We start from the raw sequence: 18138 nt of genomic DNA on the forward strand, positions 1-18138 counted from the left end.
AAAAAATCTCACTGGTTAAATGTTTCATGATAAAATCTGTTAATGTGTCAGGGAAGTCAAAATATTTAAATCCAGCTTCCAAATAAACAAATATTTTTTAAAGTGCCAGAGATTCAAAAGAAGAAAACTGAGATCCCACCTATCAAGAAAAGGGAGGAAAAAGAGAAGCCTGTGCCTGAACCAGCCAAAGGTACACAACATGTAGTGCTCTTACCTTTGCTGCTACAACTAAAACCGTGCTTGATCTTGAGCATTGGTTTGCAAGCTAAGCTAATCTTTCATATCAGCCAACTATAAACACTTTCATCTTTCCATTCTTCTCGCTATTTTCTAATTCTTCATTCCATACCTAGTCATTGCTTCTTCTTCATTAGGCTCCTTTTATTTGGCATTATATGGATCAAACCAGGTGTATTCCCCCTGGTGTAGTTTATGAAGGCATTTAACAAATAAAATGAAACCAAGTCTTAACGGTGCTGTGTTGTCTGTCTCTCCGGCAGTTTTTACACTTCTTCATTAGTTCTGCAGTATTTTGTCTCAATATAACCTCATTATATTTGTGTTTACAGTTCCAGAACCCAAACCAGCAAAAATTCCTGAACCAAAGCCTGCTACAGGTAGGATATTTCAAACCAATCATTAAGACATTTTTCTTTAGTCCAGTCAAATGTGATGTTAGTATAAAGTAGTGTAACCTATGGTATAACTTGAAGTGTGTAAAGCCCACCCTATGATTTTATGTGCTGGTGGTGCAGCTCTTCTTATTTTATCCGGCTGCATGTTTAGATAGATAGAATGATAGATAGATAGAAAAATATTCCAGTTAATACAACATTCTATTTCTATGAAAAACCAAAAGCAATAAAAATGTAATTATTACATGTTTCAATGAGAATCTTCTTCTTGTCCGTGATATGTTTTGGCCTACAACTCCCATCATCCCTCTCCAGCATAGCCAATGGTGAGGGCTTACGGGAGTTGTAGGCCAAAACACCTGGAGGGGCCACATGTTGTCTACTCCTGTTCTAAAAGGTTATCAAACATTCAAAATGCAATGATAAGCATCTTTACTCTGAGGTAAGTTCCATTGACCTCTGTGGGCCAGCTCCCCAGAATGTATGCTGAGGGTTGCAACCTCAGCTATCAGTTTTATCAATGAATAGATAAAAGAGGGGAAATGTGATTTCTTTCCGCAGCCCTGAAATCTCCTAAGCCCCCTGCAAAGCCGACACCTGAAGCCGCTCCTTTGACAACTCCAGTGGTTGGGAAGAAAGCAGGTATGAATACTGGTTCTGTAGTACATTCATTTACTTGCATTGCTGTTCTACAAATTTTAGTTGTATGAGTAATCACACACAACAATCAAAAAGCTACAATAGTACTAATATTTTCTTACTAGCACAAATATTTACAATAAACAGCTCAACAACAACTCTGTACAGATTATATCTCATTGTGCTATATAACATACATGTAATCCCAAAGCAGTCTGCCATAGACCTCTTTCCCAGGCCCCAAGCATAGGAGAGGCGAAATGGGTACAGTTACTGGAACCTGACTCAAGCTGCAACACCATTACAATGAAGGGGGGAAAAATAAGGCTTAATTGTAGATCATGCTCAAGATATTTATGCAGATTTTTTTCTTTGTGTTTGGGTGTCTCCATGGGATGTCCAGAGTTGAGAATATCCTTTAAGATTTGCTGCAGCTAATCAGAAGCAGTAATAGACGTTAGAACAAAACAACAACATTGTAAACAGTGAGTCCCCAGCCCAGACTAGGAAAGAGAGAGAGAATAGAGGAAAGTTTCTCTCAAGAACTACAAGTCCCAAGAGCCTTTTGTTTCTGCTAGCATTTTCAGTGCACAGGCAGGAGAAGCCAACAGGTATAGCAGCAGGAGGGAAGGACAAGCTTCAATACCATCAGGACACTGACATCCAAGGGGATTGTGGGAGACAGAACTTCTGATGTGGTTTACAGCCCCCTGGACATAGATGAGTAGATGAGTTAGGCCTCTGCCCTGGTCACTAGAGTGCATAAAAGAGCTAACAGTAGGACTGGGAACAGTGGTGCCTAAAGGTCATTTGTTACTCATATAGAATTAATTTACATGTATGTATGCAATGTATGGCTATAAATACAAATCAGGCATCCAGAAATTTAAGCACCTGAAACAAAAGGAATTAAAGAACAGCAATCAACCCACTTTTACAAAATGGACAAAGGATCAATGGGTGCAATCCGTGGTTGCAAGTTTGTAACTGATCTCATGGAAATGATGCTTGGGCACAAATTCTGGGCTCAGTCTTTGCACTTTGTGATAACTGACATCAGCTAGTAATTCATTTTTACTTATCTGCATTAATGCCAAACTAAACAGTATGAAATCTCTGATCTGATCAGCATTACCTATGTATACAGAGTTAAATATTCTTTTGATGAAAGAGAAATACTCTGTGCCGGTTTCAAGATGACTCAAGAAGTTCTAATATACTGGTAAAGAGGACATTCGCTCTGAAAATATTATTAATAAAATGGAAGTTCGGTGTGAAATTGTCCTTTGGACTGGTGCCATAGTTGTCCAAAGCTATTTTCCCAGTATTCACAGGACATGGAGGATCAGGCCATCAATGACTACTAGTCTTGATGGTTCTATGCTGCCTTCAGTCTCAGAGGCAGCATGCTTATGTACACTAATTGCCGGGGAACATGGGTGGGAGGGTGCTGTTGTACTCAAGTCCTGCTTGTGGGTTTCCCGTGTGTCACTGGTTGGCCACTGTGTGATCAGAATGCTGAACTAGATGGACCCTTGGTCTGATCCAGCAGGGCTCTGCTTTTGTTCTTAAAGATGCTATTTTATTTAATATATTGATCATTACATTTACACACAGAAAGAAACAAAGCTTCAAGGAAATAATCACAATTTTAAATTCTGAATATGAGGTTTTGATTTTATTTGTAATAATACTGCTGCTGTTTTATGTCAGAGCCCAAAACTACACCAAAGGAGGAAGCTGCGAAGGGTAAAAGTCCTATTAAAGGTAAGAAAGAGTGATAGCAAAATTAAAATATGCTCCCTGCATGTTTAAACATCTAATAATTGCAAATAATAATCCCAGGTTTTATGCTATGAGCTATCAAACATCTGACAATTCAAAATTAATTTGCCAGTCATTGAACTTTCTGAACAGCAAAGACCTGAACAAGATGAATATGAGGATTCCTCAACTACCACCACCACCACCAGAGTTAATATTTCCCCAATCAATACTGCCTCTTCATCCGAAGTAATATTTTTATTGAACCATTTTCAGAAAGTGCAAATGGTACTTAAAACAGACAAGAAAAATGCAACCAAATTCTGCTTGTTTTAGCATTCCATAATTAACAGGATGACATCTAGAATCTGGAATAATAGCATCTATTTTTTTGGGGGGGGGGGAAATCCATATATGTAAAGTTCTTAATTCTGAGTAAGGACAGAGAGGATACCTTCCCTTGCTGTGAACAAATATTGCAATCAAATTAAGAAAAATGGAAAGAAGACATGAAGAGTTCCAGTCTTTTTCCCACTCTCCCATCCATTGCTACCGCCAGAACAATACTTTGTCCCACAGGCCTACCTCAGTCCTCAATGGGACCCAGTGAGGACTGAGGTAGGCCTGTGCACTGCTTTGTTCTGCATTCATGCTAGAGTGAGGTGGATTGTATCTCCAATGCAAATGCAGAGGGGGAAGGAAGAGGGCAGAAACCACATTAAGTCAGGAGTAGATTATAAACGGTAACAGTTTATGGAGACATAGGGTAAAGATCCAGGCATAGTGCAAAGATCCAGTCACTGGGCAGCAGACTACTGGCTGATTCTGTGACTGAACCTGTATGCTGGGGTAATGTTGAGAGTAGTAGCAGTGTTGGGTGCACCACAGCTTGGACCAATAAAATGGGCCCCTCTTCCAGTCTGTGTGGCAGGCATGCCCATTCCCGAGGTGGCCTGGAGCCTTGAAGCCCCATCCCAAGATCTCTTATGGCTCCCCTTATTTGGGAAATGGGGTTCCCCAACCCACGCTTACCTCCCTGAAATAGATTGGGCCCAATACCTGCAATGCCCACTACAAAGAAAGTATGACAGATGTGAAGCAAGTATTTATTTATTTATTTATTTATTGAACTTATATACCGCTCCCATAGCCAAGGCTCTCTGGGTGGTTTACAGAAATTCTAAAATTGAGGTAAAAACAAGTATACAAAATTTAAAACTCTAAAACACAGAACATACATACATAAAGCATTAAAAACCGATTAAAAACTAAACATGTGGGTAATTAAGAATAGAATCCACAGTATTGCTATGAGGAAGACAAAGTAGGATGAATTTTTGGAAGAGCAGGGCGGGCTGTTCGGGAACTGACTTCTATTCAAACGTTCTTGATATAAATCGGTACTTCCTGCGAATTGATCCGTGGAATGCAAAGAGTTGCATGGATTTTTGTTGTTGTGTCTAAACTTGTCATCTTTAATTGCCTCCATGCTGATTTCTGTCAAACTGGCAGCTAATTCCCTGGCTTCAATTCTACGAGTGAGGCCAACCCTCCTGCAGAGATCAGTTTTATACATTTACATATCTACCTTTTAGCCATAAAGACACCTTCGCCAGCGGATGCAGAGAGGAGGAAATTACGGCCAGGGAGTGGTGGTGACAAGCCGCCTGATGAACCCCCGTTCACATACCAGCTAAAAGCTGTGCCGCTCAAGTTTGTGACAGAAATCAAAGACATCGTGCTGACAGAAGCAGAGTCCATAGGCTCATCTGCCATCTTTGAGTGCCTCATCTCTCCCTCCACTGCCATTACAAGTTGGATGAAAGATGGCAGCAACATCCGCGAGAGCCCTAAGCACAGGTTCCTGTCTGATGGGAAAGACAGGAAGCTCCATATTATTGACGTCCAGCTTTCAGATGCTGGGGAGTACACTTGTGTACTGAAACTGGGAAACAAAGAGAAGACCTCTACAGCGAAGCTTGTTGTTGAAGGTATTTCATGGCTTCCCCAAATAGGTTTTCATTTACCTGTGCTCTAAATATGACAAAATTAATTTGTGTGGTAAAACTACATTTGTTTCATTTACATTAGAGTCGATACAAACAGGTCTTAGTGCAGCTGATATTATCCATAGAAGGTCTATGTTCCAGTCAATAATTCAACCCAAGATAACTGTAGAAGAGGAGTAATATGCGATTATTTCAGTTACAAATACTTAAGCTTTGCATGAGGATTTGCCTCATAATTTAAATTGTATAAGCGCACGCCTGCCCAGCAATTTATTCTACCATAGTTGCTCGGATGTATACATAAAACCTCTTAGCCTAGAACAGCATCCCTTTATATTTATTATTATTATTATTATTATTATTATTATTATTATTATTTATTTATTTATTTATTTATTTATATAGCACCATCAATGTACATGGTGCTGTACAGAGTAAAACAGTAAATAGCAAGACCCTGCCGCATAGGCTTACAATCTAATAAAATCGTAGTAAAACAATAAGGAGGGGAAGAGAATGCCAACAGGTACAGGGTAGGGTAAGCAGGCACAGGGTAGGTTAAAACTAACAGTAGAAAGTAACAGTAGAAGTCTGCACAACATCAAGTTTTAAAAGCTTTAGGAAAAAGAAAAGTTTTTAGTTGAGCTTTAAAAGCTGCGGTTGAACTTGTAGTTCTCAAATGTTCTGGAAGAGCGTTCCAGGCGTAAGGGGCAGCAGACGAAAATGGACGAAGCCGAGCAAGGGAAGTAGAGGCCCTTGGGCAGGCGAGAAACATGGCATCAGAGGAGCGAAGAGCACGAGCGGGGCAATAGTGTGAGATGAGAGAGGAGAGATAGGAAGGAGCTAGACCGTGAAAAGCTTTGAAGGTTAACAGGAGAAGTTTATATTGGATTCACTTTATACATGTGAATCAGGTCCCTCCACTGAAAGGAATGGGATCCCTCTTATTCTCAAGGGATAAGCACACACCTATGAGCATATCTGGATCTCTCAAGTGAGAAAATTTAAATGGGAATGAGGTAATATGCAAATAAAACCTCTTTATCCTCTTTATCAGAATTACCAGTGCGCTTTGTGAAGACTCTGGAGGAGGAACTTACAGTCATCAAAGGGCAACCCTTTTATCTCACCTGCGAGCTGAACAAAGAGAGAGATGTGGTCTGGAGAAAAGATGGGAAAATTGTCAAAGACAAACCTGGGAAAATTGCTTTGGGTATTATCGGCTTGCAGCGTGCCGTCACTATCATGGATGCTGATGACACTGATGGTGGAATATACACGGTGACTGTTGAAGATGCAAACATCAGCTGTCAATCGACCGTTAAAGTTGTTGGTAAGTTACATTCCTGGGAATGTGTTCCTGGGATGTTGAGTATGAAGGAAGGGATAACAGACTGTGGTGAAATACTACCAAGGAATATTAAGACGGACCCATTATATTCTTTCCCTTTTATCATATCTTCACTGAAACTCAATTTTCATTGAATTGATTGTGCAACTGGTATTGAAATCATCTGGAGGACTCTGGTTCAGAGCTGATCGGACCAGGGTTGCAGTTCTGTGTTGTAGCCCTCCTGATGTGTACATTTAATAGCCAATTAAAGGGCAATGCTATGTATAGACAGAAAAGAAGTGAAACAGAACAACTGGGTTTGGTACACTGGTGACAATATAAGCGGTGATAGTAGCAATTAGATAACGATGATGAAACAATTTAAAATTATTTAATCAATGAAGTTTTCATTGATTAAATAATTTTAGGCAAAAAAGAAGGCCTACAACTCCCAGTTTCCCTCCAGCCATCCATGCTAACTGGGGCTGCTGAGAATTGTAGGACTTTTTCCCTATCTAAACATGCATAGGATTGCACCCTTAGAGAATAATTCACTGGCAACACACACTGCTACACTCCCAGAAGCTTTTCAGAATGAATGCATCTATCTATGAATAATTGGTAAAATTGCCTCTGTTAAAGCATTGATGACTAACTACCACACCAATTTGATTGTCAAATTTATTTATTTATTTATTTGTTTGTTTATTGCATTTCTATACCGCCCAATAGCCAAAGCTTATCTTTCAACCACATAGTTGAGCAACAGTGTTCGTTTGTGGTTCCACTTGGGAAATTGTATTTGGGGAATTATATTTAGTAATACCAAATTTAAACTGATTTCCAGGTATAAGAATCCATGGATAGTGAAATCCTGTAAAAAAAAATATCTGACTTCATCTACAAATCTTTTACTCTGTTTTAGTCTCAGTGAAATAGACAGGGCTACTGTCTACTAAATGTGTGTGTCTTCAGTATTGCAGCCACTGCCTACTGTGGGATTTGGGGGGAGGGGGTATTGAAGATTTCATTGATTTTGTTGATAACATCTTGAAAGCAAATAACCATGATGCTCCTAAACTGCAAATCACTCATATCCACCGGAATCAAAACAATTGCATTACATGCCCAGTTGCATAATACTAAGCATGAAAAAATAAAGTTCTGAAAACCCAAGTAACCAGTTACATGAAAAGAAGAGACTAAACAAAGAAACTAATAGACATGAATGGCAGAAGGAGCAGAATATGTGAGGGGAAACATGGCAACAATAGTATTTTCTGAAATATTAAGACAAACTAAAAGAAATTGATGTGCAGTATAAAATGCTAAAAAGTACTTTGTGTTTTGGTATACAGAAATGATAAAAGACTGGCTAGTGAAACCTATCAGAGACCAGCATGTGAAACCAAAAGGTACTGCTACCTTTGCTTGTGATGTTGTGAAGGATACGCCAAATATTAAATGGTATAAAGGTGATGAGGAGATTCCTCTTGAACCAACTGACAAAACAGAAATTATAAAAGATGGATCTCATCTCTACCTCAAAGTTAAGAATGCCACACCCGATGATATTGGGGAATATTCAGTGGAAGTTGAAGGGAAACGATATCCAGCTAAGCTGACACTTGGTGGTAAGAAAATATCAGTACTATTTCTACATTAATATTGTATTTTGCCAGTGGTTTCACCTGATACAGGTGAAAATAAACACTGAAGACTGCAAGATGTTTCATTGATAGCATCTGTTGTTATTCATTCATTTTAAAATGCCAGATCGTGAAGTTGAGCTGCTTAAACCCCTGGAAGATGTTACTATTTATGAAAAAGAAACAGCAAACTTTGACACTGAGATTTCTGAAGACGATATCCCTGGAGAATGGAAATTGAAAGGAGAACTACTCCGGCCTTCACCTGTAAGAATCTGTATTTAAGACTTCATGAATTTAAATACAGGGCCTGTTCAGACAACACACTAAGACATGGTTAGGCCGCTAATCCTTTTTCAGCAAGTGATTAGTGAACATGTTTAAACTGTGGTTATGTAGCCACACCATGGTTGGGAATGGTTCACGTGACACACTAAGTCATGGTTCACATAGTATGCTCAGTCATAATGTTTAGCTCAAAACACTTAACCTTCATGGTTTAGTGTGTTGGCTGAACAGGGCCACAGTGTTGTTTGAATGATGTTAGTTAAGGCTGGTTCTGCATGATAACTTAAGGAAAGATATAAAATCAAGTCAGTAAGTGGTTCAAAGCTGAATCATGTCTTCACACAACATAAACAACCAATTACAGCACATCACATGCATTTTTACAGTGATTTTAAGAATATTTTTTGTTTCGAATATTTTTTGTGTCAGAATGTTAGAGTGATAATTACTGACTGCTGTAGGAAATCCCAAGCCTTTTTTTTTAGCTCAGAGGGACAAGAGCATATTGTGATAAGAATTCCACTTTCCTTACCACAAAATACATCATATTTTTCCAGACTTGTGAGATCAAAGCTGAAGGAGGAAAACGCTTCTTAACCTTACACAAAGTCAAGTTAGACCAGGCTGGAGAAGTTCTTTATCAAGCATTGAATGCAGTTACTGCAGCTATCCTGACAGTGAAAGGTAGGTTGTTTTACTAAAAGGTGTTTTATATTACCTCAGACACTACTCCCATTGTGGACTTGAAAAAATAATTTGTTCTCTTCATCTGCAGAAATTGAGCTTGACTTTGCCGTGCCATTGAAAGATGTGACTGTACCAGAGAGGCGGCAGGCAAGGTTTGAATGCGTGCTCACCAGGGAAGCCAACGTAATGTGGTCTAAAGGCAGTGACATAATCAAAGTTGGAGACAAATTTGACATCATTGCAGATGGAAAGAAACACATACTCGTGATCAATGATTCTCAGTTTGATGATGAAGGACAGTACACTGCTGAAGTCGAAGGGAAGAAAACCACAGCAAGACTGTTTGTAGAAGGCAAGTTTATTACTGTGAAGAATTACAGCATAAAAATTACAAGAATCAATAATCTGGAGATACCATCTGCCATGACTGTATGGCATTCATTGTCATTTGCTCTGTTTCAGGTGTCAGGCTGAAGTTTATCTCCCCACTCCAAGATCAGACAGTGAAGGAAGGAGAAACAGCTCACTTTGAATTTGAACTTTCTCATGAAGATATGCCAGTGACCTGGTTTAAAAATGACAAGAAACTCCACAATAGCAGAACAGTTCATATTTCTGCCGAAGGGAAGAAACACAAATTAGAAATAAGCGAAGTGACACTTGATGACATCTCTGAGATCAAGGCACAAGTTAAGACACTACACACTGAGGCACACCTGAAGGTTTTAGGTAATATGTTTGTTACGTACTGTTACTACTTGTCTCCGTATGTATTTATCTTTATGTATTTCAGTCTTCGTGTTCGCTGTAGTTACTAATCTCTTCAAAAAATTAATGACTTCATCCACAACCCATATCTTATAGAGGCTGATCCATACTTCACTGTGAAATTGCAAGACTATACTGCCACTGAGAAAGATGATATCATTCTGGAGTGTGAACTTAGCAAAGATGTGCCAGTGAAGTGGTATAAAGATGGTGAGGAACTTGTAGCTTCCAAGAAAATCTCCATCAAGACTGATGGCAAGCGCCGCATATTAAAAATTAAAAAAGTATCAGATGCTGATAAGGGCAATTATGAATGTAACTGTGGAACTGACAAGACAAATTCTGAAGTTAAGACTGAGGGTAAGTTATTGTCCTCCTTCAATAGGACTTCTTCACGATCTGTTGCACTTACTGATCAAGGCAGGAAATCTAAGATCTATACACATATATTTGTTTTCAGCTCGATTAATAAAAGTAGAGCGTCCTCTGTACGGAGTGGAAGTATTTGTTGGTGAAACAGCACGGTTTGAGGTTGAAATCTCTGAGCCTGATGTTCAAGCAATTTGGAAGTTAAAGGGAGAAACTTTAACCGCTTCACCTGTAAGTCTTCTTCAAGAAAAAACCCAAAAGATAGTAAACGTTTTGTTTGTTTGTTTACAAAGTTGTAGAGAATGAGTGAGTGATTAGGCCAAAATTGTTATTTTTCCCACTAATAAAAACCAGGATTGTGAAATGATTCAAGATGGAAAGAAGCATGTCCTTATCCTTTATAACTGCAAATTGGATATGACAGGAGAGGTGTCCTTCCAGGCTGCAAACGCTAAAAGTGCTGCTAATCTGAAAGTCAAAGGTAGGCTTGAGAAGATGACAACTCTAAGCCCAAAAGTTTCTTATCCACTAGGGGGGAAAAGTCCATAGCTGGAGTAGTCGATAGAAATTAATATCTAATACTCTTTATTACCTGATTTGGTTTCAGAACTACCTCTCATCTTCATAACTCCACTCAGCGATGTCAAAGTCTTTGAGAAGGATGAAGCTAAGTTTGAATGTGAAGTATCAAGAGAACCGAAGACTTTCCGTTGGTTGAAAGGAACCCAAGAGATCCCAGGAGATGAGAAGTTTGAAATCCTATCAGAAGGCACAAAGCATGCCCTTGTCATTAAGAGTGTGGCTTTTGAGGATGAAGCTAAATATATGTTTGAAGCTGAAGATAAACGAACAAGTGCAAAGTTGATCATTGAAGGTTTGTTTGTACCACAGGTTGTGCTGACAGTATGTTTGGTTTTCATATTTATATCACTTTATTCATCACGATCTAACTTTAATAAGATACTTTTATGATTTAGGCATTCGTCTTGAATTCATTACTCCTCTCAAGGATGTGACAGCAAAGGAGCGCGAAACTGCTGTTTTCACCGTGGAACTATCCCATGACAATATCCCTGTCATCTGGTATAAGAATGACCAACGGCTCCATACCACCAAGGTTGTTTCAATGAAGGATGATGGCAAATTCCATACGCTCACGTTTAAAGATCTCACTATTGATGATACATCTCAGATCAAAGTGGAAGCCATGGGGAAATCGTGTGAAGCTAAACTCACTGTTCTTGGTATGTGTGACCTGAGTTTGATTTATATAAAGGATCTTCTTAGATAAAATCTCTTCCAGAAGTATAAGCATGATGCCATGCATGCAAACTCTTTCCATAAGAACCCCCTTGCTCCTTTGGGCAGCTCTTGAGATCTTCTGAGGATGACCTGTTCCAGAGTCCATTTTTTGGACAGGCTAAATTCTTCTTGATTCCAGCTCCAGTTCTTAGGAACTCTCTTGTAAGGGAGGTCCATGTGGCCTTTACTTTACTATCTTTTTGAAGCTCTCTTTCAGAAAACTTTTGAGGGCTGACTGCTAGTAGTTGTTGTGCTCTAATAGATGGCCATGTCTTTTGTTATTTCTTTGTTGGAGGTGGGGGCTTTGCTTTATTCTTCCATTGTAGATGTTACCTAACTTGTACACTGTTACATATTTTTTTAGTTCAAGACTAGTTCAATATGTGGCCAAAATGGGTAACTTAGCTTTTTAGCATCTTGGTTACCGTATTTTCCATAAGAGGAATACAGATGATTTATGAACCCCATAGATTGCTGTATTAATTAGCTCCTCACTACAATTATTTGGAGTTACTTTATGCTGCATAAACAGTTCTTCATACTAATTATTAGGCCACAGATCTCTTCCACCAATGTATTTGAACTTAAACTAATTTTGCCCCACTGACTTCAGCTGTTCCTGATTACCTTTTGATTTCAATTGGGATGAACTGCTTGATTGTCCATATAATTCCATGTCCCTTAAATGGCATAAGTGCTAGCATATCACATTAACATTGGCTGTCAGTATCTTTCCAGGCATAATTCACAGTGTTGGTCCTTACTTATAAAGACCCAAATGGTCTGGGACCATTTGGCCACCTTTTCAAGCTTGTCTATTGGTGGAGTTCAGCCCTAGTTCAGCCCTTGCTTTGCACACAAAAGCATCTTCAGGCAGGGCTAGAAAAGATTCCTCTCTAAATCTTTAAAGAGTCCTAAAGAGTTCTTTACACTTGGTATAGAAAATATTGAGCTAGATGGACCAATGGTCCCATCTGCTGAGGTCCTATTCCAAATTGTTTTGCTTATTATTTGTCATTTCGCCACTGGGCTAAGATTGTCCTGTTTTCCTGAGCTTTTACTAATCAACAATAGCTTTTAGATCTCTGTATAGCTCTGCTGTATTTTATTTTGTGCTGTTATTTTATTCTTGTTTTAGTTTTGTTCTATTGCAGCAGTATTCCTATTGTACATTTTTGGATGTTGTATTGTCTCTGTTTGTTTCAACTCCTTGTAAGCCACTTTCTGGATTTTTTTTCTTACTAAATGGAAAAGCGGGCTATAAATCTCTTAAATAAACAAAATAATAAATGACTAAATCTCTTAAACAAACAAAATAATAAATAAATGACTACTTTGTGGAACACCCTTGAAACTTATTTCTTTTAGGTCTATGATGAGAAAGTTTGCTAAAAGCAAAATTAGCATTTTTCTGAATAACTAGGATTTCTTTTGTTCAGGTTGTTAATTTTACTTTTAGAAAGCTTTCTTGGTATATTAGGAAACACACACATACACACATTCAAAAAAAACAAAAACAAAACCCTGCTGCTAGAAAGGAGAAAAAATCTTTAAGCTGGCTTGTGTAAGTTCCTACAACTTTTGGATACATGGATAATACTTAGAATGTCACATATTCACCTTGACTTGCAGAGGGGGATCCTTATTTTACTGGAAAACTTCAAGATTACACCGCTGTGGAAAAAGATGAAGTCATTTTGCAATGTGAAATTAGCAAAGCAGATGCTCCGGTAAAATGGTTTAAAGACGGACAAGAAATAACTCCATCTAAGAATGCTATTATCAAGGCCGATGGCAAGAAACGAATGCTTATCCTCAAGAAAGCCTTGAAGAAAGACATTGGTCAATATACCTGTGATTGTGGTACTGACCAGACTTCCGGCAAGCTCAACATTGAAGGCAAGTTCGTCTTATTGATTTTTTTTTACAGTCCATTTTGAGCCTCCTTGAGAATCATTCAATTAAAAGGTGGGACATAAATCTTCTAAATAAATGTCTACGTTCTCAATCCTTCTGTTGTTAAACACTGCCTACCCATCTTGTAATAAAAGCGAATGACATTAGGTGATTGTTGGTTTTCCTTTACAGACCGTGATATTAAGATTGTACGTCCCCTGTACAGTGTGGAAATATTTGAGACAGAGACTGCCCGTTTCGATACGGAAATCTCTGAGGAAGATATTCATGCCAACTGGAAACTGAACGGAGAGCCCTTGACTCAGTCAGCTGTAAGCAATATTTCTAAAACTAATAATCACATTTGTTTGTTACATATATGTTCAGAAAGATATTTTCTAGAATTGTAATACAAAAACTGGCTTGGACTCTGCTATCTTGCTGTTTGACAATTTCCATGTGTGGAGAACGGAGGTGAGGCTTCATCTGCAGCCATTCCCTGAAAACTGACTTCAGAGAGTTGCAGAGGATAGGAAGACCCTCCAGACCAAGGGGGATGCAGAGGGGAATAAACTTATCAACCCTCTCATGTGCAGAATGTTTAGATCCAAGCTCCTGTCTTTATCTAGGACTTACTTTGAAAGTCCCACGTTTCATTTTTCACTATTTTAAGTTAGATTATACTATACATGGAATCTGAGATTGTATTATATGTAATCATATGTAGAGGTGGGAATTAAAGTACCATCATACATCAGTTTAATAGAAAGTTATTTTAAAATATATTTTAAAATATAGTCAAGATGGCACTTGGTTTCTTAGAGACATATTTAAAACTGCTGATCCTGGCACTGTGAAGCAGAGAAACAGGGACAAATTGGCGGGAAAAATCATGTAAAATAAAAACCTTACCTTTTGCACACGAGCGTTTGTGCGCTCTGCTCCTTTAACAAAAAATAAAACAAAATGGCGGGCGCAATGTCCTCTCCTTCCGAGATCATCGCGCGCCGCGTGTAAACAAAGAGAGAGATCTTGCGATAAAGATATCGCAAGATCTTCACCCGTCTGTCACGCTAGACCAGGTAGATCTAGCTGAGGCCTCAGTATTCACACACCCAGGATGGTAGCAGGATGGTTTCAAAACAGCTGCATCTAGGATAATCCTTTTTTCCCAAAGGAGAACACAGACAGGAACAAATTTCTGCTACCATTTTAAACCCCCAGGGACTGATAATATGAATGCTGACAAAGCAAGTGATAGTCAGTCAATGGGCAATTGTGAAAGAAAACAGTAGCTCCTTTATCCTCAAATAATTGAGAACTGTCGCTGTTAAAATCAAGCACTGTACATTGTTTTGTATTTCTTTTCTGTTTGGAAGGACTGTGAGATTAAGGAGGAAGGGAAAAGGCACTGTGTTACACTCTACAATGTGCGCTTGAACCAGGCTGGTGGTGTGGACTTCCAAGCAGCCAACGCCAAATCGAGTGCTCACCTTCGGGTGAAACGTAAGTGTCTTACAAGTGTACCTTTAAGACTATGTGGAGTCACATCAGTAGCTGGGCTAAAGTGAAACAAGTTGGCGTTGTGCTCTACCACAGACTGTTGTTATCCTAGGGATATGAATGGGATGGTGAATGAGGAGGAGAGCCAATCGGATGAGCCTAGGGTGGGCATAGGGGTGATTCAGTTTTGTTAACTTAGTTATGCCGGTTCTCCCTATTATATGAAGTTTTTTTATTAATTAGTTAATTAGTTAAATAGGTAATCCCATTTGATGCTTCTAATTGATTTTGAATTTTTTCCTTGTTAAATCATGAGATAAAGTCACTATTATAAAAAGAGTTTTGATTAATTAATTAGATGATTAGAAAATATCTATCTATCTATATCTATATATCCCAGTACGATTGACAGATGGCCTTGCATAATCTGTTGTTATGAAATTTAAATTACTGCAAATGAACTATTTGCGGTGCTTGGCATTTCAGGTTTAAGATTTGAGAGATAACACCATGCTGACATTTGTGGAAAGTGCTAGTGGCCTGACAGACAGGGACACCCTCCACAGTTGGTGACCACTTGTCTCACTATCCAATCGTAGCTCTTGCTATTTTAGAAGGCACATGCCTTATCTAGAGCGAGGTATGCAGGGTTTGGCAAGGAGACAGATGCAGAGCAACGTTCTTGCTGACCTTTTCGTTTCGAAGGGACAGGCTCTGCGAAAAGGGATCTTCAGTGACCAGCCCTCCCCGTGAGAACCCCAAGGGCCGTGATCTAGCCAGGGAATTTAAATAGCCTCAGTACAACCATACTCCCTCTTTCTCTCTTGGGGAAAGCCATGATGGCAGTTAATAAGGGGCGCAAGTGGCTAATCTGAAGATGATTTCTTCTTTTCGTCAAGCACGTGTCATTGGCCTCCTGAGGCCTCTAAAGGATGTAACTGTGACGGCTGGAGAAACGGCAACCTTCGAATGTGAGCTCTCCTATGAGGGAATTGTAGTGGAGTGGTTCTTGAAAGGACAGAAATTGGAACCCAGTGACAAGGTACAGAAGACAATATTTCCTTTTCCCCTACCCCTTCCCCATCTGTCTGCAGGTCTTTCTCCTCCTCCTTATTTCTAAGTAGACATTGTTAGAGGCTTAAATATCATTTGAAAAGTATTTTTTAATAAAAGAAGTTGACGCTAGACGAAGGAAGATAAAAGGTCTCAAGCTAAGAGGCAACAAGAATGGGATTTGCTGATGTAGGGATAGGGAGCATTCTGATAGTTCTAGCAAAGTTTATGATCATTTGTATTTCCTGATTCTTTCTCTCTTCTGAATGTAGAGCTGGAATCCAGTTCTGCATATAAGGGGATTAAGGAGATTGAAATTCCATTTCAGGCATTTAAGCAGACTTCCAGATAACTTTCTGGGTAGAACTGCCGGCTGAGCATTTCTCACCTTCTATTTTTAACCCTTAGTCAAGTGTGCTGTTAGCACTAAGATGTGAACAGCCCGGAATACAATTAATTGAATATTGGAAATGATTTCGTATCAAGCCATATATTACAAGTAATAGCAAGCACAAGTTGCATTCAATTAAATATTATTTTGATGCCTGATTTGTTAGATCCTCTGGTTAAGATAGTTAGCCTGTTAATAATAGAAGTATGTTTTTATTTTCAAAGGAAAATATAAATCTACATGTTAAAATGAAGGCCTAGTTAATGAAAGTTTATAATTTTTCAGTAGCATTTCCAGATTAAAGAAAACAGTTTATTCCCATATATTAGATTAAAACTTCTATGGAATGGCCAGTAAATAGATAGATGAATATCCATGTGTGAAATACATTATTGTGTTGTTGTTGTTGTTGTTGTTATTGTTATTATTGTTGTTGTGGTTATATGTCTGTTTATTTAATTTATTAGCCACCCAATAACCAGAGTTCTCTGGGGGATGAACAGATTTTTAAAAATTAAAAATACAATTACAATAAAATGCCAGTCAATAAAAGCCCAGATCAATCCTATAAAACAGAACAATCATATCAAGTCAGAAATTAACACAGTATCACCAACAATTGTATAGGACAGATATATACTGTATGCTTGTTAAATGGGAACTTATTCATCAGGAGTACTTCTCCTTTTATTTTAGCAGTTTACAAGGTTTTATATTTTATTTCTGTACAAAAATGTAAATGGGTTTATGATAATACAAAGAATGAAGTTTACAGCACTCCTGTCCCAACCCAGCTAGGAGTACATCTGCACATTTCCCCTCAGCTGGATGGGGAGCTGTGGTGCAAACAGGTCCTGTCAGCGGAGTTCTCTCTTTTTAATTGAACAACAGATTGATCACACAGAGTCCTTTGCAAAAGGCTGCAGTTCCAACAATCAGCTGTTTGGCAGGGGGATCTGGAGTTGGATTCATTCCCCCAGCTTCCCTGGACCAACGCCAATGTGCCATTCAACAAAACTCTGGGAACCTTTGGGGAGTGGCTGCATGTGCAGCATGAAGAGGTGCAACTGGAACAGGAAATCAGGAAATGCATGGATGGATGCAGGATACTCTTTGAATTGAAGATATGCTAACCCAAATATTTAAGATAAAGTTGCAGTGTAGTTAATTACCAAATCTGCTCTGCATAATGTGCTCTCTCTCTCGCTCTCTCAGGTTGTACCCCGTGCTGAAGGAAGAGTTCACACCCTTGTTCTCAGGGATGTGAAGCTAACTGATGCTGGAGAAGTCACTTTGACTGCAAAGGATTTCAAAACGAAAGCAAATCTTTTTGTAAAAGGTAAACTTTCTGGAACAACAATTTACTCCGTTAGCAATATACTACAGCATACTGATCTGGACCAGAGAAAGTGCTTGGTTGAAGTACTTTTTACACCTAACATAATGACTATAATTCTGGCCATATTTCATTCTTTAAAAGATCAAGTTGATAGCTAGCGAATCAGTCTCTGGAGGGGAAAACATGAAGCCTGCAACACCTCTATGACATGTGTTGTTGTTTTTCCCTCAGAACCACCTGTTGAGTTTACCAAACCTCTTGAGGACCAGACCGTAGAGGAAGAAGCCACTGCAGTATTGGAGTGTGAACTGTCCAGAGATGCACCAGTGAAATGGTTCAAGAATGGCACGGAAATTCACAAAACAAAGAAATACGATATCATTGCGGATGGCAGAGTCAGAAAACTTATCATTCATGGCTGCACACTGGATGATGCTAAAACATACACCTGTGATGCTAAAGATTTCAAGACCTCTTGTTTCCTGAATGTTGAACGTAAGTCTACTTATAATT

At 38.8% G+C, this 18138-nt stretch overlaps 1 protein-coding gene across 1 annotated transcript in view; it reads left to right on the forward strand.

Moving 5' to 3' along the window:
* The window catches only part of TTN (titin), a 304366-nt gene that overhangs the window by 182786 nt on the left and 103442 nt on the right, over window positions 1-18138 (forward strand). The window contains exons 141-162 of the mRNA XM_063116312.1: window positions 104-190; window positions 570-617; window positions 1197-1277; window positions 2988-3041; window positions 4634-5029; window positions 6105-6380; window positions 7739-8014; window positions 8157-8296; window positions 8875-9001; window positions 9093-9356; window positions 9467-9733; window positions 9869-10132; window positions 10233-10372; window positions 10496-10622; window positions 10749-11015; window positions 11119-11385; window positions 13076-13342; window positions 13532-13671; window positions 14719-14845; window positions 15742-15884; window positions 17502-17625; window positions 17857-18120. Of these exons, the coding sequence (XP_062972382.1) occupies window positions 104-190; window positions 570-617; window positions 1197-1277; window positions 2988-3041; window positions 4634-5029; window positions 6105-6380; window positions 7739-8014; window positions 8157-8296; window positions 8875-9001; window positions 9093-9356; window positions 9467-9733; window positions 9869-10132; window positions 10233-10372; window positions 10496-10622; window positions 10749-11015; window positions 11119-11385; window positions 13076-13342; window positions 13532-13671; window positions 14719-14845; window positions 15742-15884; window positions 17502-17625; window positions 17857-18120 (4146 nt within the window). The remainder of the gene's footprint in view (window positions 1-103; window positions 191-569; window positions 618-1196; window positions 1278-2987; window positions 3042-4633; window positions 5030-6104; window positions 6381-7738; window positions 8015-8156; window positions 8297-8874; window positions 9002-9092; window positions 9357-9466; window positions 9734-9868; window positions 10133-10232; window positions 10373-10495; window positions 10623-10748; window positions 11016-11118; window positions 11386-13075; window positions 13343-13531; window positions 13672-14718; window positions 14846-15741; window positions 15885-17501; window positions 17626-17856; window positions 18121-18138) is intronic.

Source organism: Elgaria multicarinata, chromosome 2 (assembly GCF_023053635.1).
Source record: "Elgaria multicarinata webbii isolate HBS135686 ecotype San Diego chromosome 2, rElgMul1.1.pri, whole genome shotgun sequence".
Lineage (NCBI taxonomy): Eukaryota > Metazoa > Chordata > Lepidosauria > Squamata > Anguidae > Elgaria > Elgaria multicarinata.